The following is a 24,063-nucleotide window of genomic DNA, read 5'->3' as shown; positions in this document are numbered from 1 at the left end:
AGGAGCCTCATCACAGAGAAAAAACTTGTTCGTCTTCCGATTATTTTTTCCGGATAATTTTGGCCATGGTCTAACGTTTTTACTAGATTATTTTTCTACTTCAATATCATTATGTTTTTTGTTATTTGTACAAGCAAAATCTCTGAAGGGGAGTTCCAAAATTCTCTTTGCACCGGCAGCTCTCCATTCCCTGAGGTATCCTGTCTATAGTTGTACAATTCTTGAAAATGGCAGCCCAATTACAGTACTGGTCAATGGCGGGTTATCCTATAGACAAAAGGGGCAATTACCTGTGACCCCCACCAACAGGGGATCACAACCAATCTTTTATAAAGAAACATTTCCCCAAAATAATTCACCCGAAGAAAAATGTCTGAAGTCAAAACAGTACATGAAGTCCCCTAATTCAAATCTGTCAGGTCCTGGTGAAGCTGTAACGCGCCACTGGTGTTGATATGTAGTAAACGAAACTCTTAATTTCCTGTACAGTTGATAAAATAACACAATATTAAATTCAACCCATAAAAATTGCATAAATTCGATTGTGTACAAATAATTTACCAAGTTAGAAAAATGAAACTTTGCCATTCACTCGAAAGAAAACTTAAAACGTTCTTCCAGTTCTCTAAGGAGTGTAATTTTTTTGTATTTAATACAACATTTTCTGTGATAGTAAAGCAAATAATCACTCTGTTTCTTTCATTCTACATTTATAGATGAATATTTGAAAGCAAATTACGGATACCATTCAGAAAACTTTTATCCTTTTAACAATTTTTTTTCCTGATGAACTACTACTGAGTATATTTTCATGTAACAAAAATATGCATGGAAAATCATCCAAGTGAAGCTAATGATAAAGTAAATACTTTGATTCATTTCCTTTTTTTACAAGAATGAATTTATATATATATATATATGTACACATATAAGCATTTTTTACTCTACTTTTTTTAAAGAAGATTTTACAAAATTAAACTTGGTTGCTTTTATTTATTCCCACTCTGATTTTCTGTTTATTAAGTGGAAACTTTTTTCCAAGTTTCTATCGATTTTTCTTTCATTTCTTTAGAAAAATATATCAAATTTTCTTAATAAGTAAATAAATTTATTCGTCTTTCTCAGCTTAAAGCGAATCATGTGGTTAAGTAGACGTTATTTTAAATAATCTAAACATTATTAAACGTGTTCTAAAGTAATTATATACTGTCATTTCCATTTTTATACAATTCTACATCGTGTAAATTAGTGCACACGAGCTGTACATCGGGTGAATTAGTGCACACGAGCTGCACTTTACGTAAATTAGTAAACGTTATTTTAATTACTGTTATTACTTTAATGTAGAAAAGAGAGGAAAATAACTTTTTAAATAATTTAATTTAATAAAAACTCTGCTAAAATCATTATATAAACGTTAAAACCTAAATTATTTATAATTAAATTAATTTCTTATTGTTATATAATAATGACTCATTAACATAAAAATCGACGTTGAACATGCTTCATCTTTAAAAAAAATCCTAAAAACTTATGAAATTTATTTAAAAAATTAAAAATTTTATAATATTTTAGAATAATTTATTAATTTTTACATTTTTTTTTCTATTCTAAATCTTAAAATTATTCAAAAAATATCGTCATTCTGAAGCAAGATTAATGTTATTTTTCATATTAGTAAAAGTTACGAAAGATAGATAATTGTTTTATAGAAAATTTTGAATATTTTAAATAGGAAATAATTTAAATTATTCGAGAAATTAATCCATAATTATTAATTAATTTTAAAAAAATGTAATATAAATTCTTGAATTAAAATTTCAATGGCTTTAAAATAGTATATTTAATAATTTTACTTACCAAACATGGACTTTTATTGCTTCAATCAACATTCGAAACCTTTGAAATAAAATTTTAAAACGTTATTCAAAGGAAAACTTATTAAATTTTTCAATGAGTAGAATAAGAATATTTTCTACAAAATAAACTTTATAAAATACGTTCCACACATTTTAAAATTAATAAAATAATAGTCAATACATAAAAATATCAACTAAAATCGAAATCAAATTTTTGATACAGAAAAAGGAAGGTTCAGAGATAAAATTATCATTATTTTCTTTCATTTTGAAGAATTATTTGGGTATAATTTCATAAATATTAGGAGTGATAATCAGCAATTAAACCTGTATAATTAATTCACAATGAAAGGATGATAAGATATAATTGTTGTTCTTATGTTTAACATACACTAAGACACGTTAGCACAAAGTTAAAATTGCGTGTGGCACCCATCTGTTATGAGATTTCATTAAAAATAATTTTTATATTATTAATTGGTTAATGTTACCTATGGTTCCAAAATGGCGGCTCGTCTCTGATTCCAGCAAACAGAAGAAAGGAAACAGTGGGGACGCACGTTCTAACCTAACCTAACCTATTCTAATAAATTACCATAATTATTACCAACAAAATTATTAGAATAGGTTAGGTTAGAACGTGCATCAACACTGTTTCCTTTCTTCTGTTTGCTGGAATCAGAGACGAGCCGCCATTTTGGAACCATAGGTAACATTAACCGTTAAAGTTGCACTCACACGTGACTTACAAGTGTCTTCATAGTAAAGAGAATCTTTGCGCTCATATATGACTTACATACACAGGCACGTGTACAGTACACGTGTCTGTGTATGGAGACTTTCATATCACTTTCTAAAATCGTTTAGAACCTGTTAACATTCGTAGTATATACTATTCATTTCAATTATATTATTCGGTTTTCTTCCTACCTTCCACCTAGTGAAACAAATTTAATAGAAAAGCAAATTTAGAAACTCTCCAAAGGATAAAATAAAATGATAAAATATTCATTTCATCAACACGAAACATCTTATAAAACGGACAAAATACGAACAGTGTCGTAGACACAATATTAAAAAAATGTCATATTTTATCAGGATATTCTATATGCATCCTTTTCTTTTATTTACCTTCATCAAAATAAAGAAAAATATATTTGTTATCTTTCTCCGCATTTCGTTTCTTTTCTTCTAACAAACAATTCGATATACAACCTGATAATGTTTCTTTTCTTAGAAAAATCATAATAAAAAGGATCGTATTGGGTTTATTATTTTAACAAAACAGCAGTTTTCTGTAGAATAAAATTGAAAAAAAGACTCTTTTATATCGAGAAATAAGAAAAATTTGCGTATATTACACCTGGGCAACCCTGTAAGGAAATTGTCATTGTATTAAGTCGTACGGGTGTGCAGAATAAATGACATTTTGTATATATTATATCATGGTAAAACCTGTTTAAAACGAAACCTGAATAAAGCGGAAACGTGCTTAAACGGAAAAAATTCTTCGAAATTAAGCGATTTTCTGTTTAAAAATAAAATCTGTTCGAAACCTGCCAAATACAGTAAAACCTCTTAATCTCACGGTACCGAATATTTTTTTTCTGGTTTGGCAGGTTTCCGTTTTCAACAGGTTTTGTTTGGTGTCACGACTTGGTGAATTTATAGACACTTGGCAAATAATTCATCAATTTAATCCATAATCTTTCGGGCTTTCGCCCCCTCTTCAGTCTGTTACATAATAAACATATGTTGTATCCCATATTTTTCAGGTTTTTTTCTCTTTAATATAAAAAATCCCTTCGTTTCCACGAATTTTTTATGTTTAGGAAAGTTTCCGTTTTAGACAGGTTTTACTGTACATATAAAATATACGAGACTTTATATACTTTACATACCTTATATAAGACGTTAAATTGTGTTTAATATAAGGTCTTGTGTATAAATATTTTACGTAGGGAATTAGGTATGTAAGGTATTGTATATGGTCCTATAAACAAGGTATTATATGTAAGATCCAGGGTAAAGTAAAACCTGTGTAAACCGGAATCTCACAGTACAGAATATTTTTTCTGGTTTGGCAAACTTCCGTTTTATTCAGGTTCCTTTTTTCACAGATTTACTGTATATAAAGTATGTAAAGTCTTGTATGTAATATATTATTATAAATACCGGATGAATTTAAATGAAAATCATAGAAAATATACATTTTTTTTTTTTTTAAATTTAAAAATTATATTTAACTTTAATTAGAAAATATTTTTATTGCCAAAGTATCATCAACTATTTAAATTTGCCAATTATTTATTTATTTAGTTAGTTAAAAAGTAAATAAATCGACGATCTTATTTATAAATTTCAACTTAATTAACTTTTTAATTAGAAAAAAGATTATTTTATTTGTTTTTTTCAATTATAAAGTTAATTAATACTTAATAATTTTCATCATCTTAATTTTTCTCCTCTTTACTTACATAGTAAAAACCTGTGCAAAACGGAAACCTGTGTAAGCGGAAAGAATTCTTCAAAACAGAATAATTTTTTTATGTTAGAAATAAAAAAAAAAACCTGTTCAAAACGGAAACCTGCTAAACAGGAAACATCGAGAAATGCAAAAAAAAATTCGGGTGTAATTTCTGTATGCATGGGTGTGTGTGGGAAGACACAATTTTATTTACCCAATTTGAAGCTTAATAACTCCTGTTCCTTTCGTCAAAAATTTTTGAAATTTTGTAGGGGTATTTGTGTATAAGGAGCATTGGTGCTATTAAATTTTGGTGGTAAAATGTCGAGGAGATGGAGAGATAAAGGGGGTCGTGTGTATCTCCAGTAGGATCGGACTTAATGACGATTTTACTCGTTATTAGCATTTACATTTTTTTTTTTTTTTTATAAAACCCATCTCTAATATTTTATAGTAGTTAAAAATATAACAAATGGCACCGGCAAAATTTTAAATGTTGCCTGCAAAGTTGAGCAACTCTTTGCAGGTTTATTTTGCAGTTTCATTATTGTAAATGCTGATCAATAAATGTGAATTTTAACAAAAGCCCTAGCACATTCAGCTATTAAACGATAAAATTTAGGTACTTACACAATAAATCCTCTATTATTCAATTTACCCCCTGCCAGGACCCTTGACAATTTTAGGATATTACACTTAATTCGTAGTTAAACGCTTGAAAGTATGCTTACTTTAACTCTTCATTTCCCAATTTAATCTGAAAAAAAGACATAGTAAATCATTTATTTCCATTAATTTTAAATAAATATAATATAAATATTCTTCGATCCATTAAACACAACTGGTAAGTTTTACAGATAAATCGCAGAAATTTTGAATTTTTATGATTTATCTACGGAGCGGTTTGAAAGAAAAACAAGATGAGTGATGGAAGGAAAATATTTTTATATAATTATTTACTTGAAAAAATAAATATTTTTATTTATTTTTTTAAATTTATACTTGTTCTTCCAAACAGCAATCCATCCAAAATTACATTTTTCATATTATCCTTAAAAAAAAAAATTGTTAAATTTTCTTGGAATTTGTAGACTAAAATCGAATTTTAACTTCGCTACATTGAATTATTTTCGCTATAAATTATTCAAATTATGAAATAATTTGTAGAATGAAGAGACTAACGAATAATTTATAATATTTATCATTTTATACAGCTTACTGCCATGTAATTTTGGTAAAATTTTGATAACATTATAGATGTTTGAGTGATATCTACTGCATACTAGCGTGGAAAGTAACGAAAAAAAATTTCTGCTCCTCATAAATAATTAAATTACGAATTTTTAATTAAATAATTAAGAAGAATGAAGTTTATATTACGTTTATAACTCTTCAAACTGTATAAAATCTCATAAATTCAAGAGAAAAATTTAGTTTTATAGTGTAAAATCTTGAAAATTTTAAGCTAATTCGACCTTTTTGGCTCGTCTTCAAAGTCGAAAAATAATCAAAATCTGAGTTATTTTGCACCAAATAACTGCTAAAAAATCGAAAAATGAATTTAAAATATTGTGTTTTGAGAAAATAGAGAGAAAATTCCCGTGTAAAAGCACCAGTTCCTTTATTGTTGAAGCATATTCTGACGTATAAAGCATAGTTTATAGTACTTGTGTACAAAATTTCACTCGATAACGGAATATTTTCATAATTGACAAATTCAAAAAAAAATCGAAAAATTTTATGCAATTTATAATTATATTTTTAATTTATTTAATTTAAAGTATATGCTTTCCACCTCAAAATAGTAGTGGCTTGCCCCTGTACATCATACTTTTCCTTTAACAATAGAGTCGTGCCGGTCATCTATCTAACACCTTTTGGGGGAAATAATTTGAATTATAATTAGGTGACTTCTGGTTTTAATTGAACGTTCGTACATAGTTAATCGGGGCCTCCCCCTCTAAACTTTCCATGTCTGGTTTCAACTTTCATCTAACCCCATTCTATAAAGGAAAGACAGATTAAGGGAATTTATAGGTCTACAATTTTTTTCAAATTGCAGCCCAAAACCTGCCTAAACGGACATTAAATTTAGTTACGGATACGATTTCCTATAACGAACACCTTTATAACGCGAACACCGAAGATTTATTTGGGAACAATTACATAACAACCCGAGTAAAGCGGAATTTTTCGGTTTAACAGCAGCTAAATTCTGGATCGAAATTAATGAATTCCATGTTAATGTTCTCCGCAACTCGACAGAAGATTTAATTAATAAAACTATAACCTATAAAACGGACACCTGCATAAACAGGAAATGTTATTTGAAACCGCACGTTCCGTCTTAAGCAGGTTTTAAACTGCTCCGTTACAAAAAATCCCTTTAAAATCAGATAAATAGTCGTAGATTGGGTTTAGAACGTGTTATTTTACAAAATTAATGGAGAAATTACAACAAACACAATTAAATTAACTGTACTTTTAGTTAATTAACTGAAATTTAGCCTCTACTAAATTGTCTATTGACTTTGGGACCCTTCCGTTTATACATATATACGTTATAGGCTAAAATTTATTAATTTCAAACCTATAAATTCCTACTATCGGCCGTTTGTTTGTCTGTCCGTCCTTCGTTAATCTCGAGAATACAATTAGAAGGATGAAAATCGAGACCATATACGTAAAGCTTAAAGTTATCCACGAATTTTTTGCATTTTACGACGTTTCAAGGTGTCCTGTACCCGAAAATGTAAAAATCTTGGGGAGTCGTTTTTCATCTGTTATATATAACATCCGGGAAACTAAAAAGAATACGTCACAACAGAATCGACCCTTATACACCACATAAACACCAAGATGAATTCAATTTTTCAGAAGAGAAATCTTATTATTATTTAATAAATTATTCATTTTTTTACAGAATTTATTTCTGTGTATTTTCCCTGACGAAATAATAAATAAAAAAATGTTTTCTATGTTATCATTTCTACAATAATCTTTACAGCCACTCCTGCTAATATAACTCATCCTTTTTTCACGCCTGTTTGTCTGTCTGTAAAGGTCGAATAAATCTCATTTATACCGAGGTTTTTTGAACTGAAATCTCGTACAAGATGGCACCACGCACGATTTTAACTTTATTTTTTTTGCCAGGAAAGTCACGCAACTCGTTATAAGTTTCTTTTAAATTGTAAATCAACAGTTTAGTGAATAAATAAGAAGTAAAATGGTTAATTTTATGGAAGTTTTGTTGAAAAGATGAGTAAAATAGGAGAGAAATCTTCGTAAATTTGTGCTTATTTTTAATTATTAGTGAGTTATATAAGTAGAAGAGAAATTACCTTTTTTTTGTAAGAATCTTGTTAATGCCATTGATACTAACAATTTCTTTTAATGATGCTCTTCATCTGTAGCTCCTTTCAGCGTAACAAACGAATATAATTGATCAATAACGAAGATATTTACTGGAAAAGATCATAATAAACTGCGTTAAACTTCAAAATTATAGAAAAAAAAATAAGCATTAAAAGCCATAAACAACATCAAACCGATCAGAGTTACGCTTGTACCGAGCAAAACTTAATTAAAAATTGTCAAATTTTTTTCATTTATTTTTGTTTTTAATTACTGAATTTCATATTCATCAAGATCTATTTGTGTAAGCAAAGGAGTTTGGTTAATTTAATTAAAAAATTACATAAATCATCTTAAAAATTGTTGATGCGATCAACTCGAAGTGACGGGTAAACTAATTACGTTCGGCTTTCGTTACTCATAGCTTGAACTTAATTAAGAATTGTGTTAATTAAGTACATTAGAAATTATGGAGAAAAATAGAAATATATTCTAATCTTTGATTAATTTTATAGCTTTTTTTATGTATTGGGAATTAAGTGTAACCCATACTACTTTAATTAATAATGAATAAGTGTTCTACTCTTCATAATTGGGAGGAAAATGTTTCTTTATAACTCACTTTACCCTTAGAAATATTAAGTTTTTACTCCTCCTTTTCAAGCTGTTCATGACTTACAACTGAGAGAGGGTCATCCGCATGAGGGAGCAAACGGGAACTTGGCCCTGCGGATCCCCTTTACTCTTTACACTCGTGCCTATTTAATTTTTTACTCGAAAAAGTCCACAGATTATAAACATAAAAGTATTTGAGATAAGTAATCTTACACCTTCGACTATGGTCTGCCTTTTTAAACAGTTGCAATACTGTATTCGAGAAAACCCCCAAAATTAACAAATTAAATAAAAATTTATTGATGTAAACATTTCCTTCCAAGCTTTGTCTCCTGAAAATTTTCTGCAGTCGTCCATGGTAATAACACATAAAGACCCCCCCTCTCTAAGTGATAAGTTATAGGTGATACATTATAGCCTCATATATGAATATATATATTATCATACGTGAAATCCATCTGCTTCTGTGATATATATCAAATCCAGTATCAGAAGAGGTATCAGTAAAACCATTTCATCACATTCTAGACACTTAAAATTGATCATTTATGTATAAAATATGATATAAAGTATTTTTCATTTATTCATATATTCTTATGCCTTCCAGCGAGATTGACTGAAGTACTATCTCACTTGGACTTTATGAAACTTTTCAATTTTTATTTATTTTAAGAGTAGAATGGGCCGCCACCGTGACTAATTTGTGATAAATGAAGTTACTTTCTGCAAATTTTCTACAATAGAATCCATTTCTATTGTGTTAAATTTTACGAAAATCATTAAAAATTTGTATCTCGTTTGAATGAACACTCGCCCTTTTGTAGAATTAAGAAAAATTCTTAAAATTTCGAGTGTTTTAAATAGGGTTATATCCTTATTATTAGAAAAAAGCTTCGTGCTAATTTGATATCATTCGCACTACACCAATGTCTTATCAATATTAAATATAGAAAATGTCATACAGCATCTCTCGACCTGAAGAGTGAGAAATATGCAATTCCATAAAGTGTTTTTATCACATTTCACGTATTCTTTTTTATCGTTAAACTAATGTTGACATGAATGGATACAAATAATTTCTGTACATATCCATGATATATTTTCTGTATTGTCATATCTGGGACTGATTTCCAGAAATTTTTAAAAATCGATAACCCAGAAAAGATTCCGTACAACCGATCATCTTTATCATCATCATCATCATCATCATGAACAGTTCCTTGCTCTTGATCGAGATCATGATGCCAATGAAGATAATTGTTTACAGAATGTGTATATGATGAGATAATTGATTAACGAATATAATAATATTATTATAACATAACCTAATCGATTAAGGAATATGAAAATGAGAAGAATTAAGGAATATGTAAAGAACATATTCCCTAATTGATGATAAGACAATCGATCAGGGAATATAGTGCTAAGTATGCTATGTATGCATAATATTCTCTATCATCATCGTGATTAACAACAGTTTAAACCTTCTTCGTTATTATAATAATAAATATAATTAATTGTGTAAAATAATTTTAATTGTTTATTATGACATTGTTATAATGTCAAGTTGCAATTTTTTAATCATACTTTTTAATTTATTTAATTTAAAATATATGGTCTCCACCTTAAATTAGTAGTGTCTTGCCATACTTTTCCTGTATGCAATAAAGTTGTGCCAGTCAGCTATCTAACTCCTTTCATGAGTAAATTTTTGAATTGAAATAACGTAACTTCCGGAAATTCGTATATAGTTAATTCGGGCCCATTCCCCCTAAGCTTTCCATATCTGGTCTCGACTTTCATATATCTTACTCCACTTCCCGGATTAGGGAAGAACAGACAGACGGACAACAGTGGGAATCTTACAAGCCTGTCCAACAAGCCTAGAAACGACATATGATCTTAAACCAATAAATCATTTAAGAAAAGAAAATATGGCGTTACGTTTCTCAATTTATATGCTGTTATCTCCATTCTGAAACAAAAAAAAAATTAGTAAAAATGAATAAAAGAGTAAAAAAAAGAATTTAAATAAATTCCATTAAAACTTACCTTTAATGCAACTTGAATTACATTTTTATTTCATTTTCTTTGTGAAGAAGAAAAAAGGAAAAAAATACTGAAAAAATAAAAAAATAAAAATTTCTTTTCAATTGGACATAACAAAGTATTGACGTTTGTTAAAGTAACAATTGCTGTAATCCTAGGAAGCTAATCCTTTGTAGTTACAATAGACAATCAAATCTATAAAATGTTACTTTAACGTTTCATATCTTATCTCTTCTTGATATAAAATACTTTAATATAACAAAATAACTACGTCTCTAATGTTTCTACAGAAATACTTTCTCTATATTTTTGATACTTTACTTTCCTTTTACGCTGTTTTCCCCCATTACTTTCTTTCAATAATTGTTTATTTTAATGGATAAAATAGAATATATATTATTGTGACATTGTCGCAACTTTTAACCATCTTTTAATTTAAAAAAAAATACCGTGAATTCCGGTCAAGATAAGCACTTCGTACATCCTTCCATATATGCTCTCGATTTTTATCCATTTAACTCCGTTTTGTATGGACAGACAACAATGGGAATATATAAGCCTGCAACCTGAAAATCGCAGCACAATAATTGGGCTGAAATTTGAAAAAAAGCTGTAGACCTGTAAATCCCCGCTGTCGTCCGTCTGTCTGTCTGTCTGTCCTTCCATAATTATGATTTTAATTCAAAAATTTCCCCCAGAACAGAATTACATAGATGACTGGCATGATTCTGTCATTATCAGAAAAAGTATAGTGTACAGGGGCAAGACACTACTAATTTGAGATTGAGAGCATATATTTTAAATTAAATAAATTAAAAATTGTAAAATTGTGAATATGTGAACACATACATTCGTGCGTGTGATATACCAGTAAATCATGTTAATTTATATATATGATGTGTGACTTATGGGTATACAGGGTGGCCCTAATTAAAGTTTTCCTTTTCGTATCACTCTGTAGCTGCAGCCTATAATAGCGGATTGTCACCAAAGTTTGTACATAGGTTACGCAAAGTATGCGTCAAAAATTCCGCTTTTGCATAGTCTGTGTACAAACTTTGATGTCAATCCTCTTTACTGGTTACAACTACAAAGTGCTCTGAATAGAGAACCTTTAATTAAGGTCCACCTGTGTATGAGATTATATATTATTGTACATAACAAGATCATTTTGGTATGTTCTTTTAAATTACCCAACTTAAAATTTTACTTTAAAATATTTAAAATAATAAAAGTTAAAAATTATCGCCAATTTCCTAGATTAATTCACTCAATTAATCATTAAAGTCTGTAAGATATTTTCTTTCTATCTAAAATTGGAATTGTGATATCAATAATCGATTTATAAAGCAGTTAAATCGATTTTTAATATCGATTTTAACGTTATAAAATCCATACTTTGATATAATAAAAATACAATTTTCCAAAGAATTTGGATACAAAAATTGAATTTTCAAAAAATTCGAAATTTTTATAAAATTCTTCGAAGTTTTGTGCCCCCTTTTTGGTATTATATATATATACCAATCGCCATACTTTCCCTCTGTTATATATAACAGTCGGAAAAGTAAAAATGGAAGTTATTCATATATTAAATATTCGGGAATAATTTACAAATTATTCATCATAAATATTCATAGTGAGAGGCGGCATTCACCGAAGTGTTAAATATTGAGATGAAGAACAGTGAAAATGAAATAATCCATGTTGAATATTGAAATAAAAATAAACAGCAGTGAACACAAAAAGTGAGGTAATCACTAAGCTTTTCTCTTCTCTTCAATTTACCTTTAAATACTGAAAAAAATGTGTATATCAGCGTATAGAAGAAGTATGTAACTACTTTAAATGAAGTTCTTAAAAGTTTAAAACAAAAGAATAGTTGTATTATGCAATAGGATTAGAATGGAGATTAGAAAAGTATATTATACATGCAAAGTTTGTATAGCGCTTTAAATCCATCCCATGAATAGCAAAGTAAGTGGATCTGTAGTTACAGATAAGTCGAATGTATAAAAATCCTCTTTTTTGCTCTGTTCTTTAACCATAAAGTGGAATTTTTCCGTGATATTTAAAACCACTTCCTTGGAATAGACTATAATATCATTTTCTGCATAATCTGTTTATGATAAAACTCTGATTTAAATATTATTTGACGTATAAAACTAAGAGTAAATCCCCAGTAAAAACAAAATCGATTTTAAAAAAATGTATAATAATAGACATAAATATTCATGGAGAATTAAGAGTTAATGCTTAACGAATGAATTTTATTACTGTATAATGAAATTTCTACATAAATAACCTTTAAAATGTTTATGTAACGATATAAATTTCAAACAAATTCTTAAGGTTTGTAAGTAGTACTGTCCAAATCAAAGGTATGGTTACACATGGTACTGGTGTAGGCGATGCAACTGAATTTATGGCAAGATGAACAGAAGTTGGTATCATGTATGACATAAAATGCGATAAACATGAAGAAAGTAATCAATATCAACACTACACTCGATGCGATAACCAACTGTTTCCTTCTTACTAATGTGTTTCTTCCGAAACAGATGTGAGGCATGGTTAGGATACCAAGCAGCAGACCATACAAGAATCCACCCACGTGAGCAAAATTGTCTACTAAAGGAAATGTCCCAGCGATCAACAGTAAGACCAGGATCAAAACTATACTTGTAATCTCTCTTGAGATCGATTTGATGATACGGAAACCTTCAACGATCTCTAATAAATGTAAGGCGAGTATGCCCGATATTGCACCACAGGCACCGACGTGTGGTGTTTGTGGATCAAAAAATCCAGCTGCCTGTAAATAAATATGAAAGTTATGAATAATTTAATAATATTTAAATTTAATCTATGAAGATTAATTTAGTTGTTAGTTAACATTTCCAGTTAATTGAAAAGTTTCCTGTAAAACACTCTGCAAAATTTTCAAATGGGTGAACAAAATCGTGCCATACCATACGCACTAATAGCCACACATATAGAAAAAAATCCAGCAACGAGTTGCTTAACTTTCCCGGAAACATTTCAAACTGTGTGTGGCGCCATCTGTTACGATATTTTATTTAAATACTTTGTATATTTTTAATTATTATAAAATAACAAAAAGCTTAATTTTGAGGGTAGGATTTTGTAAAAACTTGTAAATGCTAATAACGAGTAAAGTATTCATTAAGTTCGACTTTAATCGAGATATGATACACTACTCCCTTTATCTCCCCATCCCGTAAATCTTTAACCACCAAAATTTAACAGCACCAATTATTCTAATACACAAAACTCCCTGTAAAATTTCAGAAATTTTCGACAAAAATCACAGGAGTTATTAAGCTTCAAAGAGGGTGAACAAAATCGTTCCCCACCAAACACACGCACTAATATCCATACATACAGAAGAAATCTCTGAATTTTGTTGCATTTTTCGATATTTCAAAGTCCTCTCAATCTGAAAGTGTAAAAATTTTGAGAAAGGGAGTCATTTTTGACCAATCGCGAAACTTTCCCTCTGTAATATATAACAGCAGGAAAAGAAATAAAAATACCATAATAACGAATTACTTTAACTGTATGTGTTTTCGACAAATTATATATTTCATTTGTACTTGATTGCCTGTTGTTCTCGTTTTAACTGTTTATTTTGTATAAACTCTCCAACTCAAGCTGTGATAATTGCTGCATTCAGAAAGTTTGCAAAAGGTCTATTTTTTCAATAATAAAGGTACTCGACACTTATGAAAATTTAAGGTCAAAACCTTGGGAAACACTACCTTATGCGACTGTAAATGTAAACAGCATAAATGCGCGTGGCTGGGTATTTATTTATTCCCGCTCACAGCGTGTTTTTTATCCTACGTGTAATATAATATTCTAATTTTTTAATTATTATACTTTTCCGACCCTGTTGTATAAACAGAGGGAAAGTATGGCAATCAGTAAAAAATGGCCCTCCAAGATTTTCACCCTTTTGGATTCAGAGAACCTCGAAACGTCGAGAATGTTGGAGGGTTTCTGTGTGTGTGGATGTTAGTGTGGGGGGCACGATTTTGTTTACCCTCTTTAAAGCTTAATAATTCCTGTGCTTTTTGTCGAAAATTTCTGAAATTTTGCAGGGAGGTTTGCTTATTAGGAGGATTGATGCAGTTAAACTTTGGTGGTTAAAGATCAAATGGGTGGCGAGATAAAGGGGAGTCGTGTGTCATATCTCGATTAAAGTCGGACTTAATGACGACTTTACTCGTTATTAGCATTTATATTTTTTTGTTTTTTTATAAAACTCATCCCTACCTGAAAATTAAGCTTTTTGCTATTTTATAATAATTAAAAATATAAAAATTTTGAAATAAAACATCGTAACAGATGGTGCCACCGAAATTTTTAATGTTACCTAGAAAGTTAAGCAACTCTTTGCTGGATTTTTTAAATATTGCTTTTATTAGCGCTTCTAACTTAATTTACACTTACCAGATTACCACCAAACGATGACAGGATATAAATTAAGCCGATTCTAACGCAACCAATCATTTCTTCCAGTGGCCTTCCGATGATCCATTGCAAAATTGAAACCAGAAAATAATGTATGAATCCCGCGTGGTAGAAAACCGGTAGTACAAATCTCCAACTTTGTCTGATGCCGGTTGGTATGAAAGAGATTCCCTGTTTGGGATAAGTAATTCCGAAAGAACCACAAAACGATGCAAAACAGTTCACCTAATAAGTAAAACACAATTATTATTATTATTTAGAATTATGTTTTGAAAGCGTTTAGAATATACATATGTATGTACAGTACCTCCATACAGTGATCTTTATGTGGATGCCATCTTCCATGCAAGAATTGGCATTCGATTTCATTAGTAAGAAAGCATTTACCTAGTAAACCGTAGCAGCATGGTTTTAGCACGTGCTTCATACGTGAGTATATAACAGAAGTACATCTTGTTACATCCCATGTTGCACCATCTGTAATATAATCAGCAAATGTTCGTATTTTAGTTAGCAAAACACTTCCTTCATATGTACTAGAATGAGACATAGAAGACGAACGAAATGCACACTAAAAGAGACAGCTTCTTCACACTGTAAGGGACACTGCAGACATCCCCTTTCACACGATGAACACTAAAACAAAACGCATCCTGAAGGAGACTTTCCTTCACACTATGCATACTGAAGGAGACACTCCTTCACAGGATGCATACTGAAACGACACGCATACTGAAGGAGAAATCCCCTTCACACTATGTATATAAGAAAGACTTTTCACCCTGTGCTAAAATCATTGATAAATAAAAATTAAATTCTTCCAGACGAACCGTCAAATAATATAAAGTCAACTAATAATATAAATAATTTTTTCATATTGTATTATAAAATTTAAAATAAAAAAAGTAAAAACCAGGAATTTTTAATAAAATAATTCATTCAAAGAAAATTTTTTAATGTAAATGTCAAAATCTTTTAAAAAAACACACGGAAAAAAATCTGCAATTTAATTTAAACCTAAAAATCAATTTGCTAGAATTGATTTTTATAGAATAATAAAATATAATTCAATAGAATAATTCAAGAATTTGTATTGTTCTTTCATAAAAAAAGAACAAATCTCAATAAACTTAGAGTTTCAGTAATATTTTTCAAGTTAATTTTAGTAGCCCAAACAGCTAAATATACACAAACAGACGGACAATTTTCGATATTTTAAGGAAGTAAAACAATTTTAGATTATTGTTACTTGTTTTTCTTGTGTAAAAATACAATTTATTTAATTGTAAATAATGATAAACCTTACCGTCACTTAAATATTTGCACTCGTTCTCGGTTGTTGTCGCTGCTATTTTCCTTAAATCGTTGTAGCAGCATCCTAGAGGATCAGATACAGAAAATCCTTGTTTCATTAGATCGTGGATGATAGAAGCATCCTTTCTCATGCAAGGTGTATACACAGCGCCGTGTTCTAGTGATAAAATGTATTAAAGACATTAATAAAAGCTAAATTTTAAATAAATTTCATTATATAAAAGTTTTAAGCATTTGAAAAAATTCTAGACCTATAAATTCCAACTGTCCTTCCTGTCTTCCAGTGGGGTAAATGTATGCAAATTATAACGAAGGAAGGGGAAAAAATAATTGTTTTTTTTTAAAAAAATCTCATGTTTGAGTGTACCTCATCCTTGTTTTTATTAACGACTTCATTTTTATTTAGAATTAAGCACTGATCATTCCTACGTTTAAATTCAATGAAGTTCATCTCTGTTAAGGGAAAGAGCTGCACTTAAACTTCGATAAAACTCCTATCTAAATATATTTAAATATAACGAACAGACAACCGAACTGTTTACCACATTATATATAAGAACATCCTGAAAACCAGTTCTAATCAAACAAAAATTATATAAAATCTAACAAAATATCTATCGAGACTATTCTTGTAATTTGAATCAATTTATGTATAGAATTATTAAGGAAGGAAATAATTCTCGGAATGGAAAGTAAATAAATGTATAGTTTCCATTATTAAACAAAATAATACTTTTGGAGACTTATTGTTAGCACTTTTCAATTTTAATTATGTTACATTGCAGTAAATTAATTTCATAAAAGGAAATCAAGTAATGGTTTGTTACTAATTAAAGATTTTAAAGTCAGATATTTCTATAGATATAATGTATTTTTTTTGGTTGAAATTGTAAATGAATTTTCTACTTTTAAAATTTAATTGTCTCCTGTTTTACTTGTAACGTTAATTAATTATTTTCGACGAAAGATTCTTGATTACCTTTTCGAAATACACAAAAAGAGGATTAATAAGTTAATCTTTTGTAATATTTTTACTAAATTTCTCGATAGTTCAAGCTAAATTAACTGATCATTTTTAATGGAGATTAACTTCTACATTTATTTTCATAAAAAACTATTTATTATTAAATATTGAAATTTTAATTATAATAAAGGAGTTTTTAAGTCGCAAACAAGACTTCAGATGCATTGTCTTATTAATTAATATAATTTCAGTAGTAAATAATTTATGAGAAGCCTGTAATAAATTATTCTTATAGGCTATATATATTACAAGAATATGAAACGTATTTGATGTGGAATTATTCAAATATGTATAAAATTTAAACGTTCTTTGAATTATATTTATGTAACGTTTTTGCATTGTCTTGACAGCAATAATTATGCAAGTTTATATCAACATGGGTTTAAAATTCTCTCTGTATTTTCTTTTCATCTTCAGAATAGTTGAAGGTAACTTCAACCATCTTGAACTTGTAACTTGATATGCTTAATGGATACTACTTTGCTAACAGTGCTTGAAATGCTGCCCTTTAAAGATACTAATTTGCTACCACCAATGCTTCAGATGCCAACTTTCAAGGAAGCTAACTTGCTCCCATGTTTTATATGCTAGCATTCAAGGATGCTAGTTTGCTACCAATGCTTGAAATGTGAACCGCATAATTAGGTTGCATATAATTTATACCCATTCAGTTTAATCACACTTCTACTCACACACCTCAAAATGGAATCAGATTGTTTTACTGTACAAGACATAATAATAATAATACGTATAGTAATTCCTAAGTGTAGCAAGAATTGATTTATCTTATTTATTTAAATGTTGTTTAAACTTATTTTAAATACTTACTTATTAAACTTCTTTTTGAAGGTCCAATCCACATATTAGGAGTGTGCCAATAATCTATGGGTTGATGACCGCTGAAAGTATCCACATCAAGCAAAAACTCAACAACTGGATGAAGTCCAACAGGCGCTATACCTGAAAGAAATGTAAATTTTCTTCCATCAAAGCTAAACTTTTGGTATAACAATTAAAATAATACACACAAAGTGTTGCCTACCTCCAGATGACGAAATTATAATCATTATAAGGAACTGTAACATAGTCATGCTGGTAATAAAATAAGGAAAGGTTACAGCTAGTGGTTTTCTACGTTGAGCAGCAGCAACATCAAGCCTACAGCAGAAAAAATAATTAATGCTTAATCAACTGTTACATATAACAGAGGGAAAGTATGGCAATCGGTCAAGAAATGGTCCTACAAGACTTTTACATTTTTGGATTCAGGGAACCTCCAAACGTCGAAAATGTTGGGGGGGGTTGTGTGTACGGATGTTAGTGTGTGTGGAGGGCACGATTCTGTTTACCCTGTTTAAAGCTTAATAAGTTCTGTGCTTTTAGTAAAAAATGTCTGAAATTTTATAGTTTGGTTTGTGTTTTAGGAGAATTTATGCTGTTAAATTTTGATGGTTAAAGATCGCTGGGGTAGGGAGATAGAGGAGGTTGTGTGTCATATCTCGAGTGGGGTCGGACTTAATGACGACTTTATTCGTTATTAGTATTTACAATTTTGTATAAAATTCATCCCTACCCTGAAAATTAGGTTATTTGTTATTTTATGATAATTAAAAGTATAAAAAGATTTTTAGAATTAAAATATCGTAACAGATGGCGTCACACGCAATTTTAAATGTTTCCGGAAAAGTTAAGCAACTCGTTGCTGGATTTTTAATGTATTTTTTCACCGAGATGATTGAAAGATACATCAAGATAGTATTTACGAAAGCTTGATGGAAAAGTCGACGTAGGGAAAAAATTAGTTGACTACAAGAAGAAAAGTTAATCGAGTATTTTCAACACGTCGATAAAAATGATGGAATATGTGGTTAACTTCTGACATATACTTTACCACAAACTTTAAGGGGTGACAAATGTATTAAACTAGAAACCTTTCTCTTAAAGGAGATTACCTGATAAATAATTGCTAAGTGTCCTGTCAAACTCAAACACTACGTAAATGTTTCTAAGTTATTTTAAGTGCTACAACGTTTTTTTTTTCTAAAAAACTCTCCTACATAATAAAGAAGCTAACGTGCTTCATCTTCTATTGTAATACTGAAAGTTTTATAGCTAATCTCTACTATAATATATAAGAATATATAAACATAATTTCTCTTATTTATAAGGAAATTACTCTATAGAAATAACAAAATTAATAATTCAAATAACTAACTCCATTATTTTAATTTATGAAATCATTTTCCTTACTTATAAATCCGATTTTACGACGTATAAATTTAACAGGGGATCTCCTTATTTAAATTATTTATTAACTCTTTTTATTCATTATATAAATTTCAAGCTCCACGGAGTAAAAGCCAATGTGTTTTTATTTTTTATTTTTTGGTGAAAAAATTTAAAATTTATGACTATGAATATTACGAATTTATTTTAATTTATAAGCCCTCCATTCTTATTCGTTATTTTAAACTTTTTTCCTTGTTTTTTACTGAAAAATTTATGAACGTCTGCTACTTAACTGGCGTCGTATATCCGGACAGATCGAATTTAAATGTTATTAAAGATTAAACGTTAATTTAATAGAAGAAAATAAAATTATAAAATGCAACTTTCCATCCAATTTTAAAGGATTTTTGATAGTAAATTTTATAAATGTTTACTTTAATATATATATATATATATATATATATATATATATTATGGTTAGTGGATCAGAATTGCGTGTAAGAATTATAGTCCACCTGATAAATCCTATAAAATCGGATTTAATTTAGATCCAGACTTAATTTATGGGCACAATTTCAGATTTAGATTCCATATTATGGATCCATGACCCTCCCTGATCAAGGGTGATCTCAGGGTCGGTCCAAATCATGCGAGTAAATCGCAGAAACGACTTAACTGTTCTTGGACATCAGGTGAGATATCTTCTGGCATGTCTTTTCCACCTGAAATAATTAATATAATTTATCAATTATTTATTTATTTTAATAAAATAATATTTTAAAATCGAACGGTAATTTGTAAAGGTATATTATCTATTAGGTTTGTACGTTTCGTTACTATAGGAGTTTTACGTCAATTTGACGTCATTTTTCATTACAGATGACGTCAAATTGAGTATAACATTTATAATATTACAATAGGTGAGTATTTGATCATTCAGTATGTAAAAATAATACTAATTTACCGAGTTTATTAATGAATATATATTAAATCTTTAACACTTTTACGTATATATCAATGGAAAAGCTTATATAAATATAATTTAGTTTTAGAATTAGATGAAGACCAAGATCACGTTTATCAAAAATGATTTTAAAACACCCTTTAACATTAAAATATTATTTATTTTTAACATTTTATTGTTTTAATTCTATTCAATTCATTTTATTTGTCTGCATTTATTTAATTTTGCCCACAACATATCTGTTTTATCCATTAAAATTATTTTAAAATATTAAATAAACACTTAAAAACAAACAAAACATCAAAACCTTATTAAAAATCCAGAATAATTTAAATGATAAAATTATAATCATAAATAACACCCCCCAAAATATGTTTGATTAATAACTAATTAGTTTTATATCACATATTCATTGTTAAATAAAATAATTAAATAAACTGACATATAAATTTACAGAACTTTTTATATTTTAAGAGTATTTATACATGTTTAAATATACTTTTATAATACTAATAATTATACAACCTGAATTTAACAACGAGGATATCAGTATCACGATTATAAGAAAAAGTATTGTATAATTTACCATACAATTTCCATAGAAAGAATATAATTTTAGTGCTATTCATTAAATATAGTTCTTCAAATTCGTTACAAAGTATAATTTTATATAAAACTAAAGAGAGTTCTGCAATAAGCTGAATAAAAATGAAGTTATTCTGTGTTCGTACGCTCCTTTTTCTGTACGAGTAATTATAATATTCGATATTTTATACAAGCAAACAATGGAAAAACCTATTCTCTAGATACCAACGGATGCAAGCTTTGGAGTGATGCTGTGTGACACGCAACAAATGGGATTTTCTTTTTTCGAACCTCAAAATATATCAAATAATATAAGCACCGTACCTTATCAAACTGAAAGGTAAGCAAATTATGAGGTAACATATTAATCCAATAAAGTGTAGAGAAGAGGTAATTAACTCGCAAGTTTTTTGCTGTATCATTTGATAATTTCAGATATATATATTTATCTGAATTATCTGAAAAAAACCCTAATTTTTTCCATTTCTACGTTTTAAGTTTCAGGGGCCAAGGGCCAACGGCCCTTGGCCTTTGAAACGTCGATAAATGGCCTTATCACCATACTTTCTTTCTGTTATGTAAAACAACTGGAATAGTAAAATATGTTAAATTTGGGCCTAAATTGCTACCACATTCAAGCTATGATAATCAGGGAAGAATTTAACCTAGTTACGACCATACGAAAGGCACTTCTAATAATAATAATAATAGTAGTAAATTTAAACAAATAAGGATCTAAACTCCTAGTGTGAGACCATTAAAGTTGTAAGTCATTAAGCTGTAGTTTATGTATAAATAAGCCCTGCTCATAATTTCATACATAATAAATAAACTCGCTAAACAAGCGAGATCTGTGTGAAGCTTTAATATTATAAAAGTTTTAATTAATTAATTAATTAATTAAACACAATTTAAAACTTTGAAGTATAAATTTTCGCTTCTAAAATTAATTAATTTATGAAAATGTTCGGAAAAAGTATAATGTAATACATTACAATGTTATAATTTATCGTTACTTTCCTGGCTGTTATATATAACACAGGGAAAGTATGACCATCGGTCAAACAAAATGACCCCCGTCCAATATTTTTACATTTTTGAATTCAGGAGACCTTGAGACGTCCAGAAATGCAAAAAATGAGGGTTTTTTCTGCTGATTATGAATATCTTAGTGTGTGAGGGGAGGCATAATTTAGTTCACCCACTTTGTAGCTTAATAAGTCCTGTGCCTTTTATCCAAATTTTCTGAAATTTTGCGGTTATGTTTGAGTGCTAGGGGGATTGATGCTGTTAAATTTTGGTGGTTAAAGGTCAACAGGGTTGAGAGATAAAGGGAGGTCATTTCTCATATCTCGAGTGGGGTCGGGTTTAATGAAGATTCTACTCTCTATTACAATTTTTTGTAAAACTCATCCCTACCCTGAAAATTAAGCTTTTCCCTATTCTTTAATTAATAATATACAAAAGTTTTAAAAAAATAATAAAATCTCATAACAGATGGCGCTACACACAATTTTAACTTTTTTTCCGGGAACGTTACGCAACTGGTTGCTGGATCTTTTAAAATATATTCCACGAATATTCCTTATACAAAATATATTAAAATTGCTATTTATTTATTTAAAAGAATAATTAATATAATATATTGATAATTTACCTAAACTAAATTTTATTATTGATGGTTTAGGAATTGAAAATCTGGAACCTCCACGTTCTGACTTATTTACTTCCATTTCTGCCTAGAAATATACATAAATATATTATTATTATTATTTTTTTAATTATTTTATATATTTATAAGAAATTTTCTATTAAATTAAAATAAATAAAGTTATTTGTTTTCCATTAAAAATATAATTTTTTAATGCAGTTTAATCTAATAACAATATCTAAAGTCGTCCTTCCAATGGCGGTCACCTCTACACGACGGCCATTTTTTATATGTCCGCTGTTCACAGGTTTAACTGTATAATAAAATATACATTTTATTGTAATTTTATTCTAATTTGTGTGAATTTTGAGATTTAAAATAAATTAAAGATAAAAATATATATATAAATTTTATGTAATAACGATTTTTATATCATTAAAAATTTAAATAAAATTTACGAAATTTAAAGTGAAACGAAATCATTTTTTTAAAACATTTTTCCATAAAAATATACGAATAAAAATTATTCATATGGTTTTATTTAATAATTATATATACACGTATATATAGTTATATGTTTGCATGTTTGTCACATAACGTGTTGTATACCCTTCACCAAATTTGGCATGAATATTCTTCGACACCTTAGAAAAAATACTGTGGAGTCCCCAACCACACCTAAAGCCCACCCTCTCTTATCTTAAGCCCGAGCACTTTTCTTTTTTTTTTGTGTGTGTGTTTGTAGTTTCATTATTGTAGATACTTGGATCAGTAAATGTAAATTGTAGTTACTAAGACCATTGTTTTTATTAATTAGTAAAAATTAAAGAATTAACTTTTATAATTTTAATTTGTTTATTGTTATTATTATTATTATTATTATTTTAATTTTTTTAAATGATTAATTTAAATAAAAAACAACACAAAAGTATTTTCGCCATCATTCAACAGATGGCAGCAGCTTAAAATATGTCAATTTTGTTTTATTCTTTAATTCTTAATTGTCATTAAAACAAATAGACGTGAATGCAATTAACAAATCATATTTAAATAAATTTTTATATTAAATAAATAAAATCTTAATTTGTTTATATAACAATTAAAATTTGATAAAAATTCATACAATTCTCTATTTTTAATAACGTTATATTTAATTAAATTAATTATTAAAAATGATAAATTTAATTATACAAAAATTTAGAAAAAGAAAAGATTTATTTATTTATTTATTTATCTTTTATTATTCAAAAGTATAAACACAATTATTTAAACATTGAGAATTGCTTTAAAGTGTAAATACATGAAATAAAATGGAATTCATTTAAATTTTATTTTAAAATATAAACACGCCACGGGCTAATTTGATATACTTGAAAAGAATTAATTCTAATTATTGTAGGAATGTTTATTTTTAGATTTAAAGTGAAGATAATGTAAATAATTTTTGTTAAA

General features: G+C 28.4%; 1 protein-coding gene and 1 long non-coding RNA gene across 3 annotated transcripts in view; both read right to left on the bottom strand.

Moving 5' to 3' along the window:
• Positions 1–208: 208 nt before the first annotated feature.
• On the bottom strand, positions 209–5,008 carry LOC136973506 (uncharacterized). The gene is made up of 3 exons (XR_010880509.1): positions 4,957–5,008; positions 1,861–1,899; positions 209–267 (listed from the first exon to the last, which is right to left on the bottom strand). It is a non-coding gene; the product is annotated as an uncharacterized lncRNA (long non-coding RNA).
• A 7,581-nt stretch (positions 5,009–12,589) lies between these two features.
• The window catches only part of LOC136973486 (inactive rhomboid protein 1-like), a 35,418-nt gene continuing 23,944 nt past the window's right edge, over positions 12,590–24,063 (bottom strand). For both annotated transcript variants that reach the window (XM_067268218.1, XM_067268219.1), the window contains 8 exons: positions 22,618–22,699; positions 20,088–20,133; positions 18,225–18,340; positions 18,011–18,142; positions 16,151–16,315; positions 15,152–15,321; positions 14,824–15,069; positions 12,590–13,162 (listed from right to left, as the gene is read on the bottom strand). In XM_067268218.1, the coding sequence (XP_067124319.1) occupies positions 12,695–13,162; positions 14,824–15,069; positions 15,152–15,321; positions 16,151–16,315; positions 18,011–18,142; positions 18,225–18,340; positions 20,088–20,133; positions 22,618–22,699 (1,425 nt within the window). In that variant the 3' untranslated portion in view covers positions 12,590–12,694. The remainder of the gene's footprint in view (positions 13,163–14,823; positions 15,070–15,151; positions 15,322–16,150; positions 16,316–18,010; positions 18,143–18,224; positions 18,341–20,087; positions 20,134–22,617; positions 22,700–24,063) is intronic.

The sequence above is a fragment of the Centruroides vittatus genome, unplaced genomic scaffold (genome assembly GCF_030686945.1).
Source record: "Centruroides vittatus isolate TY-2023 unplaced genomic scaffold, ASM3068694v2 contig_318, whole genome shotgun sequence".
NCBI lineage: Eukaryota > Metazoa > Arthropoda > Arachnida > Scorpiones > Buthidae > Centruroides > Centruroides vittatus.
The sequence above is the reverse complement of the archived record's forward strand: the minus strand, read 5'-3'. Positions and strand labels throughout refer to the sequence as shown.